This window comes from Phycodurus eques, chromosome 8 (assembly GCF_024500275.1).
Source record: "Phycodurus eques isolate BA_2022a chromosome 8, UOR_Pequ_1.1, whole genome shotgun sequence".
Taxonomy (NCBI): Eukaryota; Metazoa; Chordata; class Actinopteri; order Syngnathiformes; family Syngnathidae; genus Phycodurus; species Phycodurus eques.
The window spans coordinates 31,202,222-31,220,871 of NC_084532.1; the positions used below are offsets into that span (position 1 = coordinate 31,202,222).

An 18,650-nucleotide genomic window follows, 5' to 3' on the forward strand; every position below is an offset into this window, starting at 1 on the left:
TTCTGAGAAAGCACGGCCTGCCACGGGAGCTGCTGAGGCAGTTCTACACAGCGCTCATCGAATCGGTCCTGTGTTCTTCCTTCGCAGTCTGGTTTGGTGCTGCTACAAAAAAGGACAAACTCCGACTGCAACGGACAATCAAAACTGCTGAAAGGATTGTCGGTACCCCCCTACCCACCCTTGAGGACTGCCAGAACTAAGACAAGACCGTGCAAAATCCTCTCGGACCCTCCACATACCGGTCACCAGCTCTTCCAGCTCCTTCCCTCAGGTAGGCGCTACAGATAAATGCAAACTAGAACTAGCAGACATTCCAACAGCTTCTTCCCCCCCTGCAATCAACTTCTTAAACACCTAACCTACAATTCCATTACAACATGCTGGCATTTTTTTGACTTGAGTTTGTTGTCACATTTCTGAAGGGCCAATTATACATTACTCGTGCACTCACTGTAGTAGTCTGTGCTGCACTATTTGCATATCTGTTGTTGACCAATACTGGCCACTCATGCTTGAGAAGTATCTGCACCATTTGCAGAATTGACATTGTTCCAGATTATCGCCCTACTAGTCACTTTAAACTGCTTAAATTTATTGAAGTCTCTGCGCCATTTGCACAATGGTTACTGTACCAGACTATTGCTCTTTTAGTCATTTCAAACTGGTCTAAATTGCCAGAGGACTCTGCATCATTTGCACAATTGTCAAATTTTACCGGTAACCTTTCATTGCTCAGTGACTCTCTGTACTGTTTTTATGTCTGAAAAGTATTTTCTGTCAAATGGCTGTCTGTAGTCGTACTAGAGCGGCTCCAACTACCGGAGACAAATTCCTTGTGTGTTTTTGACATACTTGGCAAATAAAGATGATTCTGATTCTGATTTATGTTTAACACAACGTCCCAACTTCATTGGAATTGGGGTTGTACATGGTGTGATTTAATTTAGTTTAGAGTAAAAGGTCAACATAAACAGCCTGACATTTGAGCAGTTGTTCAATAGTTGCCAACTCGAGTTGACTTCGCTGCCACCATACAGCGCTCCTATCCCAATTTTAAGCTCGCAAGTCAAAGCTCCCTACCGGCAAAAAATTAAGTAAGTCAGGTCACTCGTATCTCAAAGCGCAGCTGAAGAATTCATTGAAATCACTTGAATGATCCGCTGTATGCTAGCTTCACTAAGATGGAATTTTGTTTGCTCTCTCCCTGAAACGTACTTTTGGAGACAGCACAATTCCTCCCAACGGCAACGAAAAGCTTCAACGATTGTTTTTCCTTCAGAATAAGACCACAAATAAAGATGAATCTCATTCTGATTCTGATTGCAGAGAAAAAAGATGCTGCACTTTGCTTCTGTGTAGGTGGTGCTGAAAGACAATGCTTATGCATCTGAGACTTTTGACAAAGTTGGAGAAAGGTACCCTCAAAAGTCTTTAACAACACTGCTGCACATCATGCAATGCCAGGCTTCCCACTAAGTTACAAAGAAACAGATGTTCTCAGTGGCAACAACCATTTTCTGAGCCGCTTCTCCTCACTCGGGTGGCGGGAGTGCTGGAGCCTATCCCAGCTATGATCGGGCAGGAGGCGGGGTACACCCTGAACTGGTTGCCAACCAATCGCAGGGCACATACAAACAAACAACCATTCGCACTCACATTCACACCTACGGGCAATTTAGAGTCGTCAATTAACCTACCACGCATGTTTTTGGGATGTGGGAGGAAACCGGAGTGTCCGGAGAAAAGCCACGCAGGCACGAGGAGAACATGCAAACTCCACACAGGTGGGTTCGGGGACTGAACCCCGGTCCTCAGAACTGCGAGGCAGATGCTCCAACCAGTCGTCCACCGTGCCGCCCAACATGGCAGTGTCATTGCAAAATGAAATTCAAATGTTGAAAAAGTTATCAAAATGCTTCCATCCATCCATCCATCCATTTTCTTTGCCGCTTCTCCTCACTAGGGTCGCGGGCGTGCTGGAGCCTATCCCAGCTGTCATCAGCCAGGAGGCAGGGTACACCCTGAACTGGTTGCTAGCCAATCGCAGGGCACACAGAAACAAACAACCATTCGCACTCACAGTCATGGCTACAGGCAATTTAGAGTCTCCAATTAATCCATGTTTTTGGGATGTGGGAGGGAGGGGTGTACCCTGCCTCCTGGAAGGCAGGAGGAAACCGCAGTGCCCGGAGAAAACCCACACAGGCACGGGGAGAACATGCAAACTCCACACAGGTGGGGCCGGGGATTGAACCCGGGTCCTCAGAACTGTGAGGCTGACGCTCTAACCAGTCGGCCAGCGTGCCGCCTCAAAATGCTTCCGATTTGGTTAAAAGTTTAAAAAGTCATGAGATTTAACAATCTAAAAGCAGATCTTTGTATGTTACATAATTCATTAAATTTGTAAAAACATGGTACAACATAGTTCATGATATGTAAACAAATTTTTAGTGGCAATGAAAATATGACATTGTGATTTCCTACACTTGCAGAGATTTAAAGGCAGTGTTGAGTATTGATATTTATCTGATTCCTAAATCATTGTGACTAAATACTGGGAAATCTTTAACATGATCAATGTATTCAGTAATAATGAATACGAATAATTACTATCCATCCATCCATCCATTTCCTTAACCACTTATTCCTCACTGGGGTCGCGGCCCTACCCCAGCTGACCTCGGGCGAACTACACCCTGAACTGGTCGCCAGTCAGTCACAGGGTAACACGGACAACCATTTGCACTCACATTTACACAGTCACTGAGTGGGAACCGAACCCACGCTGCCTGTACCAAAGTCAGGCGAGTGTAGCACTACACCGTCAGTGACCGAACAATTACGAATAATAACGTATAATAAAAGCAAATTTCAGCAAATGTGTATCAAACTGGTTGCCTTTCGCATTAATCAGTAACAAGAAGGACCTCTCGGTTGCAAAAAGGTGGTTGACCGCTGATGTACGCTATTAGTTTTTGTGTCCCTGAAGTACTGTAGATGTACTTCAATCCACAAGATGGCAGTATAATACAGTCAGTGTTTTTTCTACCCTCGACCCTATTTCCGCTGCGGAAGGCGCCGCTGCGGCCGCCGCTTCGTGTACACAAACGGCGTAAAAAACAACAGCAGGGTTATTTTGTTATTTTTCGGGAGGGGGGACGAAGTGGTTGGAGGGTGTTACGAGTGTGATGGACTGAAGCGGAGGGAGAGAGGCGGCAGCATGTCCATGGAAGACCCCTTCTTCGTCGTCAAAGGGTCAGAACGCTTAAGCTGCTAAGACCTTGCTTGCCTGCTAGCACCGCGACATCAACCAAAAGAATACACTTGTTCAAGCAAAAAGATCATTTATGAAGGGATTACTTTCAGTAAATCATTCATTTTGTATTCCTAATTACTTACTACTTTAGTCATACAGTTCACTCGGTAATGATGGACTATTTCAGGGGTATTCAACAAAAATTTGAAAACGTCTAGATCGAAGACATTTCTTGAAGCAAAGGTCCGGAAGACCATCTCGTGTCTATTTATTGTGTTGTATTGTTAAGTAGCCTGCCTAGACGTATTTACATCTACTTGTAATCAATACCTCAGTCAGATCAAAAACCTTTCGGATTTTTTTTTTTCAAGTAACACAGAACTTATTTGTATGACTGCTGATATGTACAGCTGTGCCCAACATTTATGCAATCTGGCAGAATGTTTACAATATATTTTTTAAAATATGTCTGATGAATGAACAAGGACCTCATTATTTTCCTCATGGTTATGTGTAGTTTTATGATTGTGATTTTCTTAACTCTGGACTAGTTAAAGTGTTAATTGTTTTTACATTTGTAATCATTGACTAGTTCCATCTAATAAGTTATTTGATAGTAATAATTCATCCATCCATTTTCTGAGCCGCTTCTCCTCACGCGGGTCGCGGGCGTGCCGGAGCCTATCCCAGCTATCATCGAGCAGGAGGCGGGGTACACCCTGAACTGGTTGCCAGCCAATCGCAGGGCACATACAAACAAACAACCATTCGCACTCACATTCACACTTACGGGCAATTTAGAGTCGTCAATTAACCTACCATGCATGTTTTTGGGATGTGGGAGAAAACCCATACAGGCACGGGGAGAACATGCAAACTCCACACAGGCGGGACCGGGGATTGAACCTGAAGATAACAGAGTTTCAGCGCGTAACTGGTCTGGCGGGTAACTGGGTGTTTATTGCAGTATAGCATATAATGTAAATCAGATAAGGGTGTGGGGGTGTGATGCATGAAAGCTCCCAGCAGGGTGGATACTGATCCAGCAGAGACCAGATGTCAAGGAAGACACTGACTGCGGGGAGCCACAAAAACATTAGATGCAAGACTGTGGAAACGGCAAATGGCCATCGTTTTGCAGGACAATGAGGACAACAGTCGGCGTTGGACCAGTCAGAAGACAGCAATCCCATACTTCCACTTTGAAACATTGTATTAGTCGGGAGCAAGAACAGAGAGCTTTGTTCAGTCTGCACTGTCTCTGCTGAGGCTAGGATAAGCGTAGCTGCTGACCCAGAGCTCTGTAAAATGTATAGACTCCTCTCGAGAGTAATAGGTGATTATAAAATACAAGGTTCCTTCAAACCCCTCTCCTCAGAACTGTGAGGCAGAGGCTGTAACCAGTCGGCCACCGTGCCGCCTAGTAATAATTCATTTAATTAATTCACTTGATAATCAATAGGTCAAGCAAGTAATTTATTCCATATTTGTAATAATTGACAAAGTCAAATAATTTTTGTTATGTCTTCTAAAAATGGAAGAAGCGCTCATGTCGTGGTTTACAGTTGAAGTCCAAAAGAAAGCCTTCATACACCCTTATTCAGCACACACACAACTGAAATGGCCTTGGACAAGATAAGACTAATGCAAGTGATTAGTAAATGCCAAGATTGTGCATGCGTTAGATTCATTAGATTCAAGCTGAAATATCTCATTCGGAGATATGTGACAGCTGCTCATCCCCAACTCTGCGTGTGTGTGTGTGTGTGTGCGTGCGTGTGCACAGCGAGGTGCAGAAGGCCGTAAGTGGTGCTCAGAGCCTCCATCGCAGATGGAGCGAGTTGCTGCTGGAAGGGGGCGCAGCCTCCAAGGAGGAGATGGACTGGACCACCAACGAGCTGCGGAATAGCCTGCGTTCCATCGAGTGGGACCTTGAAGACCTTGACGAGACCATCAATATCCTTTGCGTCCATTCACTTGCTTTCCTCTTACCATTAGGTGTCATTCTGGCAGAGCCGGAGGCGGGGTACACCCAGGACTGGTCGCAGTTCAATGTATAGCCAAACAATACACTGATCGTCAGTCCATCATTCACACCGATAGAAAATTTCTTGGTCGTCAACAAAGCCAACATGCATGTTGCTGGAATGCTGTAGGAAAAACCTGCAAACGTAACGACGAAGGTGTGCTAAGCACTCTTCCGCCAGTCAATACCATATGTGCTATTTACAAACGGCCGATATCCTTTCCGGTGCAAGCCTTGGTGATTTATTGAATCAGAGCTGTCACATGTTACGGAACGTCCGTATTTTGTTCCGGAAATCGCTGAATGTTCACTCGTTACGTGCGTAACACTGATTGTTCCGGATATTGGAAAAAAATCCACTGTCTGAAATTACCGGCGTGCATTGAACAGCTGCTTGGTATAAGTGTTGCACTGGTCATTAATTTGAACAAAGTTAAGACACACTTTTGTTTGCCGCTGCCGCCGTTGGGCCCAAGCACGTCTTTGTGCATGTTCTTCTTCGTTGTTTTTTGCCACTTCTTCTTTGGGGCCGGCGGACTAGGCATCGAAACTGGGAACAGAAATTTTTTAATTCGAAAGATTCCGGGAGAACCGGAATGTTAGTCCCGGTTCCAATCGCTTCTCGATGCCCAACCTAATTTATAGACAACTGTTGTGCTTTTTTTTTTTTTTTACTTTTGTACTCAAAAGTTAGTACTCTAACCCTTATATGCAAATGTGTATTGACGTACGACATTTTTATATGGCATCAAAAATAAGTATTTCAAAATTTACTCGTTTGTGTATTTCTACTTCTTACTGAATGGATATTGGAGCATTTAAATCAATATTGAATCAAATTTGCATTCAAAAGAATCAATATCGAATCGAATTGCAACTTTAAGAATTGAAATCGAATCGTGAGGCTCTTAACAAAGCCAACTCTAACGAGCACGAAGCATTGCCGTTTGATATGTGGACAGTGGAGGGAGAGTGTATTGTGAGCATACTTTCTTAACAGTTAGCGAACGCATCGTGGAGTCCAACCCAAAGAAGTTCAACCTGGACGCTGCTGAGCTGGCCAAGAGAAAAGCCTTCATTAGCAGCACCAGACACGCCGTCAAGGTACACACGGATCTCATGAACGTACCCTACACCAGTGGTCCCCAACCAGCCATTTGGTACCGGGCCGCATAGATAGATAGCGGGAGACGGGGCACCCCCCCGCCCCACACCGTCGATGTTTAGCTTCCGATCTGGAGAGGCGATCGCCCCGCCCCGTCGGCAATTAATTTCTTATCGGGAAAGTCCGTGTCCCACGCCCACCCACCCCAGCGACGAATGTTTGCGTGTTTGCCAGCCCATGAAAACTGTGTACTTGCATAGACCGGTCCATGGTGCAAGAAGGTTGGGGACCACTTGGCAATGGGCACTACACTAATTCTAGTCATGAGAAGAGAGAGATGATATGACACACATGCCCATCTGTTGTTTTCTTTTGAAGGAAATGAAGGAGCACATGTGCAGTAGTCCAGCTGTGGCCTTCATTGACAAATCAAACAAACAGGTCCGTCATAGGCTGGCTTTACATGTGGTCATGTGATGAGTTGCATTTGAAGAATGAAATTTGCGCAGGCGCCGCTGGCCGACGGCGCCGTTTGCGATAAGTTCCAGCGGTTGGAGTGTGAGCTGCGCAGCGCCAACTCAAACTTCATTGAGGAGCAGCAGCTTCAGCAACAGGTTGCCAAAAACACACAGCAGGCACACAGATGCGCTCGCTCGACTCGTCCTTCAACGTTCAACGTTGTCGTACATCGGTCTTCCTGTCAGCTGATGGCGGAGCGGCAGGACGAGCAGTTGGAGCTGGTGTCGGGAACCATCGGAGTCCTGAAGAACATGTCGGAGAGGATCGGCCTGGAGTTGGACGAGCAGGCCGTGTAAGATTTCTATTTCTAAGCCACGTCGATGAACGGACAAGGGGATTCAGCCGTTTGTTGTTTGGATGTGTCCCTCCTGGCAGCATGCTGGACGACTTCGGCCAGGAGATGGACAACACGCACTCCAGACTGGATAATGTCATGAAGAAACTGGCCAAAGTGTCCCACATGACCAGCGGTACGTAATCTGCCAAGCAGCACACAAACCTTTTTGGCACAGATTGCTCCTGATGACTTTGAGGTTCCTATCGGACGATAAAAAGTATCTCTGGATATATTCCTCTCTCTCGCTCTCTCTGATGCTTTCCATCCATCTATTTGTCCGTGGGCAATCGTGCAGACCGCCGCCAGTGGTGTGCCATCGGTGTGCTGCTAGCCATCCTCTTGGTCATCCTCCTCCTCTTCTTCATACTCTGATCGACGGATGCGCTGACTCGTCTCCATCCTCTGACTGTGGACCAGAGGTCATAGTTCAACTTCTACCCTGCTGAGTGACACTGAACGGTTAACGGTTCACAGGTCAAAGAGCAAATGTGTTTGAAATGTACTTGTACTATGTTCTTCCCAACTTAGGGCACTTTATACTTTTGCAGAATTACACTAAATGCTTGCATTTTTGTTGCAGTGTTTTTTGGTTGTTGTTATGTTTCACTTCCTTTGCATCTCTTTTAATGTGAAAGACTGCAGGAAGTAGCACTAAGTCCTTTGTTCGACAGTAACATTTTCATCTACAATTCCAATGAAGTTGGGACGTTGTGTTAAACATAAATAAAAACAGAATACAATGATTTGCAAATCATGTTCAACTGATATTTAATTGAATACACTACAAAGACAAATATTTAATGTTCAAACTGATCAACTTGATTGTTTTTAGCAAATAATTATTAATTTCGAATTTTATGCCTGCAACACGTTCCAAAAAAGCTGGGACAGGGTCGTGTTTACCACTGTGTTACATCACCATTTCTTTGAACAACATTCAAAAAACATTTGGGAACTGAGGACACTAATTGTTGAAGCTTTGTAGGTGGAATTCTTTCCCATTCTTGCTCGATGTACAGCTTCAGCTGTTCAACTATCAATAACTTGTCTTTGTAGTGTATTCAATTAAATATAGGTTGAACATGATTTGCAAATAATTGTATTCTGTTTTTATTTATGTTTAACACAACGTCCCAACTTCATTGGGATTGGGGTTGTGTGTGTGTATATATATATATATATATATATATATATAATATATACACACACACACACACACACACATACATCTGGAAAGTATTCACAGCATTTAACTTTTACCACATTGTTATTTTACAGCTTCACGCCTAAATGGAATAAATTCATTTTTCCTCAAAATTTTACACACAACACCCCATGATGACAATATGAAAAATAAATTAGGGAAATTTGTGCAAATGTATTAAAAATAAAAACTTAAGACATCACATGTACATAAGTATAGCTATAGCCTCAAATCTTTTTGAATATGATGCCACAAGTTTCCCTATCTTTGGGCAGTTTCGCCCATTCCTCTTTGCAGTACCTCACAAGCTCCATTAGGTTGGATGGGAGCGTCGCTGCACAGCCATTTTCAGATCTTTCCAGAGATGTTGGATCGGATTAAAGTCTGGGCTCTGGCTGGGCCACTCAGGGACATTCACAGAGTTGTCCTGAAGCCACTGCTTCGTTGTCTTGGTTGTGTGCTTAGGGTCATTGTCCTGTTGGAAGTTTAACCATTGCCCCAGTTCGAGGTCGTGAGAACTCTGGAGCAGATTTTCATCCAGGATGTCTCTGTAAATTGCTGCATTTATCTTTCCCTCAATCCTGACTAGTCTCCCAGTTCCTACTGCTGAAAAACATCCCCACAGCATGATGCTGCCACCACCGTGCTTCACTGTAGGGATAGTATTGATCAGGTGATGAGCAGTGCCTGGTGTCCTCCAAAAACAATGCCTGGCAATCACACCAAAGAGTTGAATCTTTGTCTCATCAGACCAGAGCATTTTTTTCTTCATGGTCTGAGAGTCCTTCAGGTGCCTTTTGGCAAACTCCAGGCGGGCTGTCATGTGCCTTTTACTAAGGAGTGGCTTCCGTCTGGCCACTCTACCATACAGGCCTGATTGGTGGAGTGGTGCAGAGATGGTTGTCCTGGAAGGTTCTCTCTCCACAGAGGACCGCTGGAGCTCTGACAGAGTGACCATCGGGTTCTTGGTCACCTCCCTGACTCAGGCCCTTCTCGCCCGATTGCTCAGTTTAGACCGGCGGCCAGCTCTAGGAAGAGTCCTGGTGGTTTGGAACTTCTTCCATCTATGGATGATGGAAGCCACTGTTCTCATTGGAACTTTTAAAGCATCCATCCATCCATCCATCCATCCATTTTCTGAGCCGCTTATCCTCACAACGGTCGTGGGAGTATTGCGGCACAGTGGGCTACTGGTTAGAGCCTGTGTGGAGTTTGGATGTTCTCCCCGTGCCTGCGTGGGTTTTCTCTGGGCACTCCAGTCGGTCGTGGGAGTGCAGCTATCGTTGGGCAGGAGGTGGGGTACACCCCAGCCAATTGCAGGGCACACATAAACAAACAACCATTCGACCTCAACAGTCACACCTACGTGCAATTTAGAGTCTTCAATTAACCTACCATGCATGTTTTTGGGATGTGGGAGGAAACGGGTGCCCGGAGAAAACCCACGCAGGCACGGGGATAACATGCAAACTCCACACAGGCTCTAACCAGTCGGCCAACGTGCCGCACTTTTAAAGCAGCAGAAATTTTTCTGTACCCTTCCACAGATATGTGCCTCGAGACAATCCTGTCTGAGATGTCTATAGACAATTCCTTTGACTTCATGCTTGGTTTGTGCTCTGACATGCACTGTCACCCGTGGGATCTTATATGAACAGGTATGTGCCTTTCCAAATCATGTCCTATCCACTGAATTTACCACAGGTGGACTCCAGTGAATCTGTAGGAACCTCTCAAGGATGATCAGTGGAAACATGATGCACCTGAGCTCAATTTTGAGCTTTGTGGCAAAGGCTGTGAATACTTATGTACATGTGATTTCTTATTTTTTTATTTATAAATTGGCAAAAACTTCAAAAATATTTTTTTTCACATTGTCATTATGGGGTGTTGTGTATAATTTTGAGGACAAAAAATGAATGTAATGAGACTGTAACATAAAATGTGAAAAAATTGTGAATACTTTCCAGATGCAATGTATATCACTGTTATTAATAAAACATCCTGTTAAAAGGATGTCTCGACACTCAAAAACGTGGTAGTTATTGTACTATTAACACGCTGCTGGAAAGTATAGTAATAATATTGATCATAAGTACGGTGAACTTTCAATGATGATGAACTTGGCAGCTGACAATAAACAGAAACTAAAACACTTGTTTTTTTTCTGATTCAGCATCTTTTACTCTAACCCACAGGTGTCAAACTCAAGGTCCAGGAGCCACATTTGGCCAGCCACATCATTTAATGTGGCCCATGAAAGCAAATCATTGGCATCAACAGTCACGATTATTGCAAAAATCTGTACCAAAATTTCAAATTATCATATGTAATAAATAATATTGAAATATTGCAAGCAATTTTTTTTTTTAGGGTTAGGTTAGGGTTAGGTGAGGGTAACCGAGCCCTCCCTCTCCCGGACACAGGGACGTAATCCCCCTTCCAGGATCGGGAGGGGGGTGCACGGTCCTTCCCCCAACGCTCCCCTCCGTCCTCCCGTTCCCGTTCCTGGTGACGCGCCTGTTGGCGTCGTCGTCCATAGTGGACTTGGGTCCACTGTCCATTCCACATCTTTTTGTTTTTTTAATTTATGTGTATATTTATCTTTTATCCAGTAATATGTATTTATTTATTTATTTATTTATTTATTGTGGTGGATTCGGGTTAGGTTTGGGGAACTGAACACTTCCCCACCAGGAATTGGGGGCATTGCCCCCTCTTCCTGTAGGAAAGGATGGTGCACGGTCCATCCACCCTTGGTTACGCCTCCCGTAACCCTGGTTCCAATCCCTGGGGTATGTAGGCTGGTGGCCCCGCCCATAGCGGACCTCTGTCCAACCCCCACCCTCCATGATATTTACTTCCTTAATTTGAGTTTGCCTTGGCTATTTACGTAATCTTTATTTTTGTTGTTTCTTATTTATTAGTTTCGGTATCAATTTATAATGTATTAGAATGAAAGAAACAAAACCAAACATCAATAAAACAAAAAAACAAAAAAATCCGCAATTCAAAGCAAAATACCTGTAACAACCTATTATGCGTGTGCCCTGACAACGTTTCGGCCTGTAAGGGCCTTCTTCAGGTCGTGGCACACTTTCTTTTAATAATAACAATAGCAAAGCAGCTCTACTCTTAAGTGATGTTCACCCTCCGACATCCAAAACAAACTGAGGCTTCTAGGCATGTCCCCCTTTTTTTTCCTTTTGCTCTTTTTTTAAAAAAACATTTTAACTTGTGTTAAAAGTAACATAACTTCAAAATTAACCCTATGTTGTTATCTTTTACTACTAAATGCATTACATAACCTATATTTTAACTGTATTTAACCATTTCAACTAAAATTTTAACTTTATTTATATCTTTTAACTGTTTTAGTTTTTTAATATGTTTTATAGTTTTTATAATGTTTTTGGGTTTTTTTAATGTTATATCGTTTTTTTCATTTTAATAGGAACCCTATATACCCCTATGTATAGTTTCTATCCCTATATTCTATATTGTAATACTCTCATCTTTTTAGCAATGTAATTGTTTTTATGCATAGAATTCCCGTTAGTATGATTAAATTTAGGGCCCCCCCTGTAGTGTTAAGGTTAGGGTTAGAGTAGGATGAGGGCTAGGATTCCAATTAGAGTTAGTGAGGTTAAATTTGGGGTTACCGATTAGGGTTAGGGTTAGCGTGAGATAGGGGATAGAATTCCAGTTAGGGTTAGGGTTAGGGTTAGGGTTAGAGATAGGATTCCAGTTAGAGTTAGTGAGGTTAAATTTAGGGTTCCCAGTAGGGTTAAGGTGCGAGTGGGATGCAGAATAAGATTCCAATTAGGGTTAAGTGGTTAAGTTTAGGGTCCAAGTTAGGGTTAGGGTTAGAATGGGATAGGCGTCCAATTTAGGGTTAGGGTTAGGGTTAGGGCCTACCCTGGCGTTATGGTTAGGGCTCGAATATGGGGTGAAATGTGGTATTTTCCTATGCATTTTAACGACGTTTTGAGTTCAATCCCCCAGGTTCTCGAGTTCCCAACCGAAACATCCAACGTCTTTCTATCCTTTTCCTTTCTACATCCGACCAATTTGTGTTTCTTTGTAAGCCTGCATACCGCAGGGCTTGCAATCCGTGTAATAAAAAATGTTGAACCACTGGTGTGTCAATTTCCTTTTTATTTTTTATGTTATACCTATGTTGTGTCATTCTTGTGGTAAGTGAATTTTTCGTTTCCCCCACATATTTCATCCCACATTTGTGACAAATTATCAAGTATACACAATTTGTGGATTTTGGACTAAATCTTTGTGCTATCCTAAACATTTGTTTCTCATTGGAGTTAGTGACAAATTTCTTATTCTCAAAATGTTTACTGTGTGTCCCCGATTTGTTTTTATCTCTTATCCGTAATGACTGTAATTTAGCGCGAACTAGCCAATCTTTTAAATTTTTATTCCTTCTGTAGGCAGAAATTATCCGTGATTTCGGCATCCAGTCCTGTGAACCTACTATCTCCTCGAAATTGTTTTTAATTTTGCTGTGGAGGACTTTCCCCACACTGAAGTACGTTGTGATTAATGGAATGAAATCTTCTCCTTTTTTATCCTGTTTTTCTGTAAATGTTCTGAAGCATTTTCTTAAATATGTCCTACTGTAGCCTCTATTCCGAAGGGCCTTAAACAAAATTTTGACCGCTTCCATGAAATAGCTTGTCCTCGTACATATACGATGGAATCGTAATAGCTGCGACTTAATTATTCCTCTGAATGTGTGGGCCGGATGAAAACTTCGTTTGTGCAATAACGCATGTGTATCTGTATTTTTAAAATGTACCTTAATGTCCAACTGATGCGTCCTATAAAAATTTGGTCCTTTAAATATTGTTGTGTCCAAAAAATCAATTGAAGAATAATGCATTTCTGTTTTAACCTGTATGGATGGGTCATGCGAATTTAATGTCTCTACAAATTTTTTAAATTGTATTTTTGTACCTGTCCAAAGTCCCCAAATGTCATCCAAATATCTCAAATAAATTAATGGTTTTTGTTGGCTCTTGGCTACAGCCTCTTTCTCCCAATTTGCCATGAAAATGTTGGCATAAGCCGGGGCGAATTTCTTTCCCATTGCCGTACCTTTTATCTGTAAATAGTATTTATCATTAAATGTGAAATCATTCCTTGTTAAATTAATATCTAGTAATTGTAATAGTTCCAAATCTGGTCTTTTAGGATCGGGATATTTTTCCAAAATTCTTTTCACACACGCTATTCCCTCCGGAATAGGGATGTTGGTATACAGGTTGTCCACATCCATAGTAAAAAGGAAACAGTCTGTGGAAATGTGTAATTGTTTAATTTTTTCAATGAAATGGTAAGTATCTCTAATATAAGAATCATGCTTGGTCGACAGAGGGGTCAAATAGTACTCCAAGTATTCTGCTGTGGTGTAAGTGTCACTTCCACAATCGGAAACTATTGGTCTTCCTGGAGGTACTTGGAATGGAACCGTCCATTTCTGTGGATCCTTGTGTATTTTTGGTAAGATGTAAAAACGCCTTTCTCGCGGTTCCCCATCACCCAATAAATATTTTTGTTGTCTGGCTGTAATGCATTTCTGTTGTTTTAATTTCTTTATAATTTTTTCTACCATCGGTATTGTATCCCCATATATTGGTTTATCCAATTTCTTATAATATTCCTCATCCCCCAACTGTCGCTCTGCCTCCATAACATATTGATCCCTACTAAGTACTACCACCGCTGATCCCTTATCTGCCGGTTTAATTACTACGTGTTTTGCATGTATCAGATCTCTCAGAGCTTTAACCTCCGACTTCGTCAAGTTTGGTTTTTCCTTTATCGGAACGTAATATTTTTTAATCAAATTTATATCCTCCTCTATTAATTTTTCCACTTCTTGCGGTAATTCTCCCATCGGAGGTGACCAATCCGATGGTCCCACAAACGGGGATGGTTTCTTTCGTGCCGAATTTTTGAAAAAGGCCGCTAATTTTATTTTTCGGTGGTAGTTCTGTAAATCTAACCTAAATTGCGATCTCTGATCTTTACCGATATCTAATGTCGGTATGAAAGATAACCCTTTGCGCAAAATGTCAATCTGTGGCTTAGATAATTTAAAGTTTTTGGCCAAAACCACCACTTCCTGTGCCACCAAGGAGTCAACTCCATTACCCCCCTCCGTTTTCAGACTCCGGGGGCCTTCAGGTTTAAATGTCGCAACCAATGGGACAGCATCTCATTTGCCGTGTCCCTGGTCCAGTGGATGTCGTCCGTCTCCACCTGGAACTGGTTCTCCTCCAATAGTGGAATGAACCCTATATTCCTCTCAATGTACTCATTAAGGGATCTTAGATTTTCCTTCTCTTCTGGTGGTAGAGTCTTTGAAAAGTTCACTAGCGGAACCCAAATTTCCGCATAAGGGAATTTTATTTTCGTTGCTCGCACGCTCTTTTGCAAATCTTTGATTGCCGTCTCTTTGGATTTATTGGTCCTTGTGTTGATTCCAAATGCTAGTACTATTTTCTCCACCACCACATCCTCGGGTCCTCTTTTCCTCATTTTTTCCACCAAACACTGTCCATGTCTAAAGTGGCTTCCTGGAAAGCAGTCTATTTGTAAGTCTTTTATGTCGTGAGGAGGAATCTTACCTAGGTTTGAGTCTCCTATAATTACCCACTTCTTTGTGACCCCTAGTTTCCATTCGGTGAGTTTCCTGAAGGTGTTGGGGTGCCGAGTCACTTCAAACTCCTGGAGTGCGGAATCTCCTCTGTTCTCCCTGGAGTCCTGGAAGTCCGTCCCTTCTGCCTCTTCTTCCATTTCACTCTCCCCTCTTTCATATATCTCTTCTATGTCTTCCCCCTCTTCTTCTCTATGTATCTGAATCTCATCTGCTTGTACCATCCGGTTTGTCTCCCCCTCCTCTTCCGACTCAGATTCCCAGATTACTCCGTCCTCACTTTCCCCGTCTGTTGCCCGTGGGCCTGGACTTTGTCCTATCTGGACCTCTTCATTTACACTCCCTTGGTGTGTTCTATCCCTTCTCAATTCATTCTCTACATTCTGTTCTGTCAAAACTATTCCCCTCGTGCTTCTCGCTGTCCTTGGTGCCTCCGTAGGTTCTTCCCTCCGAGGCAGTCGCACTGGGACATCTTCCCTCTGTAGCACCCCTTTGGGTTTCATTTGTGTTCTCTTCTGTACTCTAGCTTCTTGTGGCGGTTTCGCTTGGGTTGGAGGAGGGTTCTTCTGGGGTTCCCCTCTCTCGTTATCCCTGCCTTTTTCTTTCTGTACCGTCTGTGTCCCCTGGGTCAGTTGAAATGTTGCCTGAGTTTGTTGGCGAGTCTCCGCCGGGACTCTGTCCCTATCATCCATTTTGGCAATAACCAGCGCTTCTGCATGGTCCAATTCGTCTTGCGTGACTCTGGGCAGTTTCATTTTAGCCCATCGCACCGCCACCTCATAAGCCGTCTTCCAATCCGGTACGAGGAGAGGCTCCAATTCCTCTAGCAGTGCATCCAGTCCTGCTTGATAATGTTCCATTAGGATCACACATGTGGTGTGTCCCCAGTTTCTGGCATTACCCCCAATGAGCTCCTTGGTGCTCTCTGTGGGGAATGCTGGTTTCACCATATTGGTCAAGATATCTATCATCTTTGCAATCATCCTGGGTTGCGGTTTTCCGTCTCGCGGGTCCACATTTTGCAAATGGTGGACCATTTTGATGATTGCATTCAGCACTCTAACCAGTCTCCTAAATTCGGGAGTGGCTGACTGTCTCCTAACTTCCGATTGTCCCGTCCATGTTCCCTGCCCTCTTTGTGTAGGGCCTCTGTATCCCTGTCGCACCACCGCTGCATAGGAGCGGAACTGAGGACGGGTGTTCCCCCGTGACCATGGAGGATTGGGGTTACGGAAGAACCTTGGGGGAGGCGCTGGCCGGATAGGTTTGGGGAACTGAACACTTCCCCACCAGGAATTGGGGGCATTGCCCCCTCTTCCTGTAGGAAAGGATGGTGCACGGTCCATCCACCCTTGGTTACGCCTCCCGTAACCCTGGTTCCAATCCCTGGGGTATGTAGGCTGGTGGCCCCGCCCATAGCGGACCTCTGTCCAACCCCCACCCTCCATGATATTTACTTCCTTAATTTGAGTTTGCCTTGGCTATTTACGTAATCTTTATTTTTGTTGTTTCTTATTTATTAGTTTCGGTATCAATTTATAATGTATTAGAATGAAAGAAACAAAACCAAACATCAATAAAACAAAAAAACAAAAAAATCCGCAATTCAAAGCAAAATACCTGTAACAACCTATTATGCGTGTGCCCTGACAACGTTTCGGCCTGTAAGGGCCTTCTTCAGGTCGTGGCACACTTTCTTTTAATAATAACAATAGCAAAGCAGCTCTACTCTTAAGTGATGTTCACCCTCCGACATCCAAAACAAACTGAGGCTTCTAGGCATGTCCCCCTTTTTTTTCCTTTTGCTCTTTTTTTAAAAAAACATTTTAACTTGTGTTAAAAGTAACATAACTTCAAAATTAACCCTATGTTGTTATCTTTTACTACTAAATGCATTACATAACCTATATTTTAACTGTATTTAACCATTTCAACTAAAATTTTAACTTTATTTATATCTTTTAACTGTTTTAGTTTTTTAATATGTTTTATAGTTTTTATAATGTTTTTGGGTTTTTTTAATGTTATATCGTTTTTTTCATTTTAATAGGAACCCTATATACCCCTATGTATAGTTTCTATCCCTATATTCTATATTGTAATACTCTCATCTTTTTAGCAATGTAATTGTTTTTATGCATAGAATTCCCGTTAGTATGATTAAATTTAGGGCCCCCCCTGTAGTGTTAAGGTTAGGGTTAGAGTAGGATGAGGGCTAGGATTCCAATTAGAGTTAGTGAGGTTAAATTTGGGGTTACCGATTAGGGTTAGGGTTAGCGTGAGATAGGGGATAGAATTCCAGTTAGGGTTAGGGTTAGGGTTAGGGTTAGAGATAGGATTCCAGTTAGAGTTAGTGAGGTTAAATTTAGGGTTCCCAGTAGGGTTAAGGTGCGAGTGGGATGCAGAATAAGATTCCAATTAGGGTTAAGTGGTTAAGTTTAGGGTCCAAGTTAGGGTTAGGGTTAGAATGGGATAGGCGTCCAATTTAGGGTTAGGGTTAGGGTTAGGGCCTACCCTGGCGTTATGGTTAGGGTTAGGGTTAGGGTTAGGGTTAGTGTTAGGGTTAGGGTTAGGGTTAGGGTTAGGGTTAGGGTTAGGGTTAGGGTTAGGGTTAGGGTTAGGGTTAGGGTTAGGGTTAGGGTTAGGGTTAGGGTTAGGGTTAGGGTTAGGGTTAGGGTTAGGGTTAGGGTTAGGGTTAGGGTTAGGGGTTAGGGTTAGGGTTAGGGTTAGGGTTAGGGTTAGGGTTAGGGTTAGGGTTAGGGTTAGGGTTAGGGTTAGGGTTAGGGTTAGGGTTAGGGTTAGGGTTAGGGTTAGGGTTAGGGTTAGGGTTAGGGTTAGGGTTAGGGTTAGGGTTAGGGTTAGGGTTAGGGTTAGGGTTAGGGTTAGGGTTAGGGTTAGGGTTAGGGTTAGGGTTAGGGTTAGGGTTAGGGTTAGGGTTAGGGTTAGGGTTAGGGTTAGGGTTAGGGTTAGGGTTAGGGTTAGGGTTAGGGTTAGGGTTAGGGTTAGGGTTAGGGTTAGGGTTAGGGTTAGGGTTAGGGTTAGGGTTAGGGTTAGGGTTAGGGTTAGGGTTAGGGTTAGGGTTAGGGTTAGGGTTAGGGTTAGGGTTAGGGTTAGGGTTAGGGTTAGGGTTAGGGTTAGGGTTAGGGTTAGGGTTAGGGTTAGGGTTAGGGTTAGGGTTAGGGTTAGGGTTAGGGTTAGGGTTAGGGTTAGGGTTAGGGTTAGGGTTAGGGTTAGGGTTAGGGTTAGGGTTAGGGTTAGGGTTAGGGTTAGGGTTAGGGTTAGGGTTAGGGTTAGGGTTAGGGTTAGGGTTAGGGTTAGGGTTAGGTTAGGGTTAGGGTTAGGGTTAGGGTTAGGGTTAGGGTTAGGGTTAGGGTTAGGGTTAGGGTTAGGGTTAGGGTTAGGGTTAGGGTTAGGGTTAGGGTTAGGGTTAGGGTTAGGGTTAGGGTTAGGGTTAGGGTTAGGGTTAGGGTTAGGGTTAGGGTTAGGGTTAGGGTTAGGGTTAGGGTTAGGGTTAGGGTTAGGGT

The 18,650-nt window shown here is 43.5% G+C and overlaps 1 protein-coding gene across 1 annotated transcript; it reads left to right on the forward strand.

Moving 5' to 3' along the window:
• The first annotated feature begins 3,062 nt into the window (after positions 1 to 3,062).
• On the forward strand, positions 3,063 to 10,602 carry stx6 (syntaxin 6). Its single transcript, XM_061684557.1, has 8 exons — positions 3,063 to 3,255; positions 5,043 to 5,212; positions 6,292 to 6,386; positions 6,766 to 6,828; positions 6,897 to 7,001; positions 7,092 to 7,198; positions 7,282 to 7,376; positions 7,539 to 10,602. The coding sequence occupies exons 1-8, from the start codon at positions 3,221 to 3,223 to the stop codon at positions 7,613 to 7,615; spliced, it is 747 nt and encodes a 248-aa protein (XP_061540541.1). The 5' UTR covers positions 3,063 to 3,220; the 3' UTR covers positions 7,616 to 10,602.
• The last annotated feature ends 8,048 nt before the right edge of the window (positions 10,603 to 18,650 follow it).

Excerpts from the sequence above, each read along its gene's own strand:
- stx6 (XM_061684557.1), top strand. The coding sequence starts at position 3,221 with ATGTCCATGGAAGACCCCTTCTTCGTCGTCAAAGG. Across the intron at positions 6,387-6,765 it reads GCACCAGACACGCCGTCAAG|GAAATGAAGGAGCACATGTG; the intron begins GTACACACGGAT and ends TTTCTTTTGAAG. Across the intron at positions 7,002-7,091 it reads AGCAGCAGCTTCAGCAACAG|CTGATGGCGGAGCGGCAGGA; the intron begins GTTGCCAAAAAC and ends TCTTCCTGTCAG.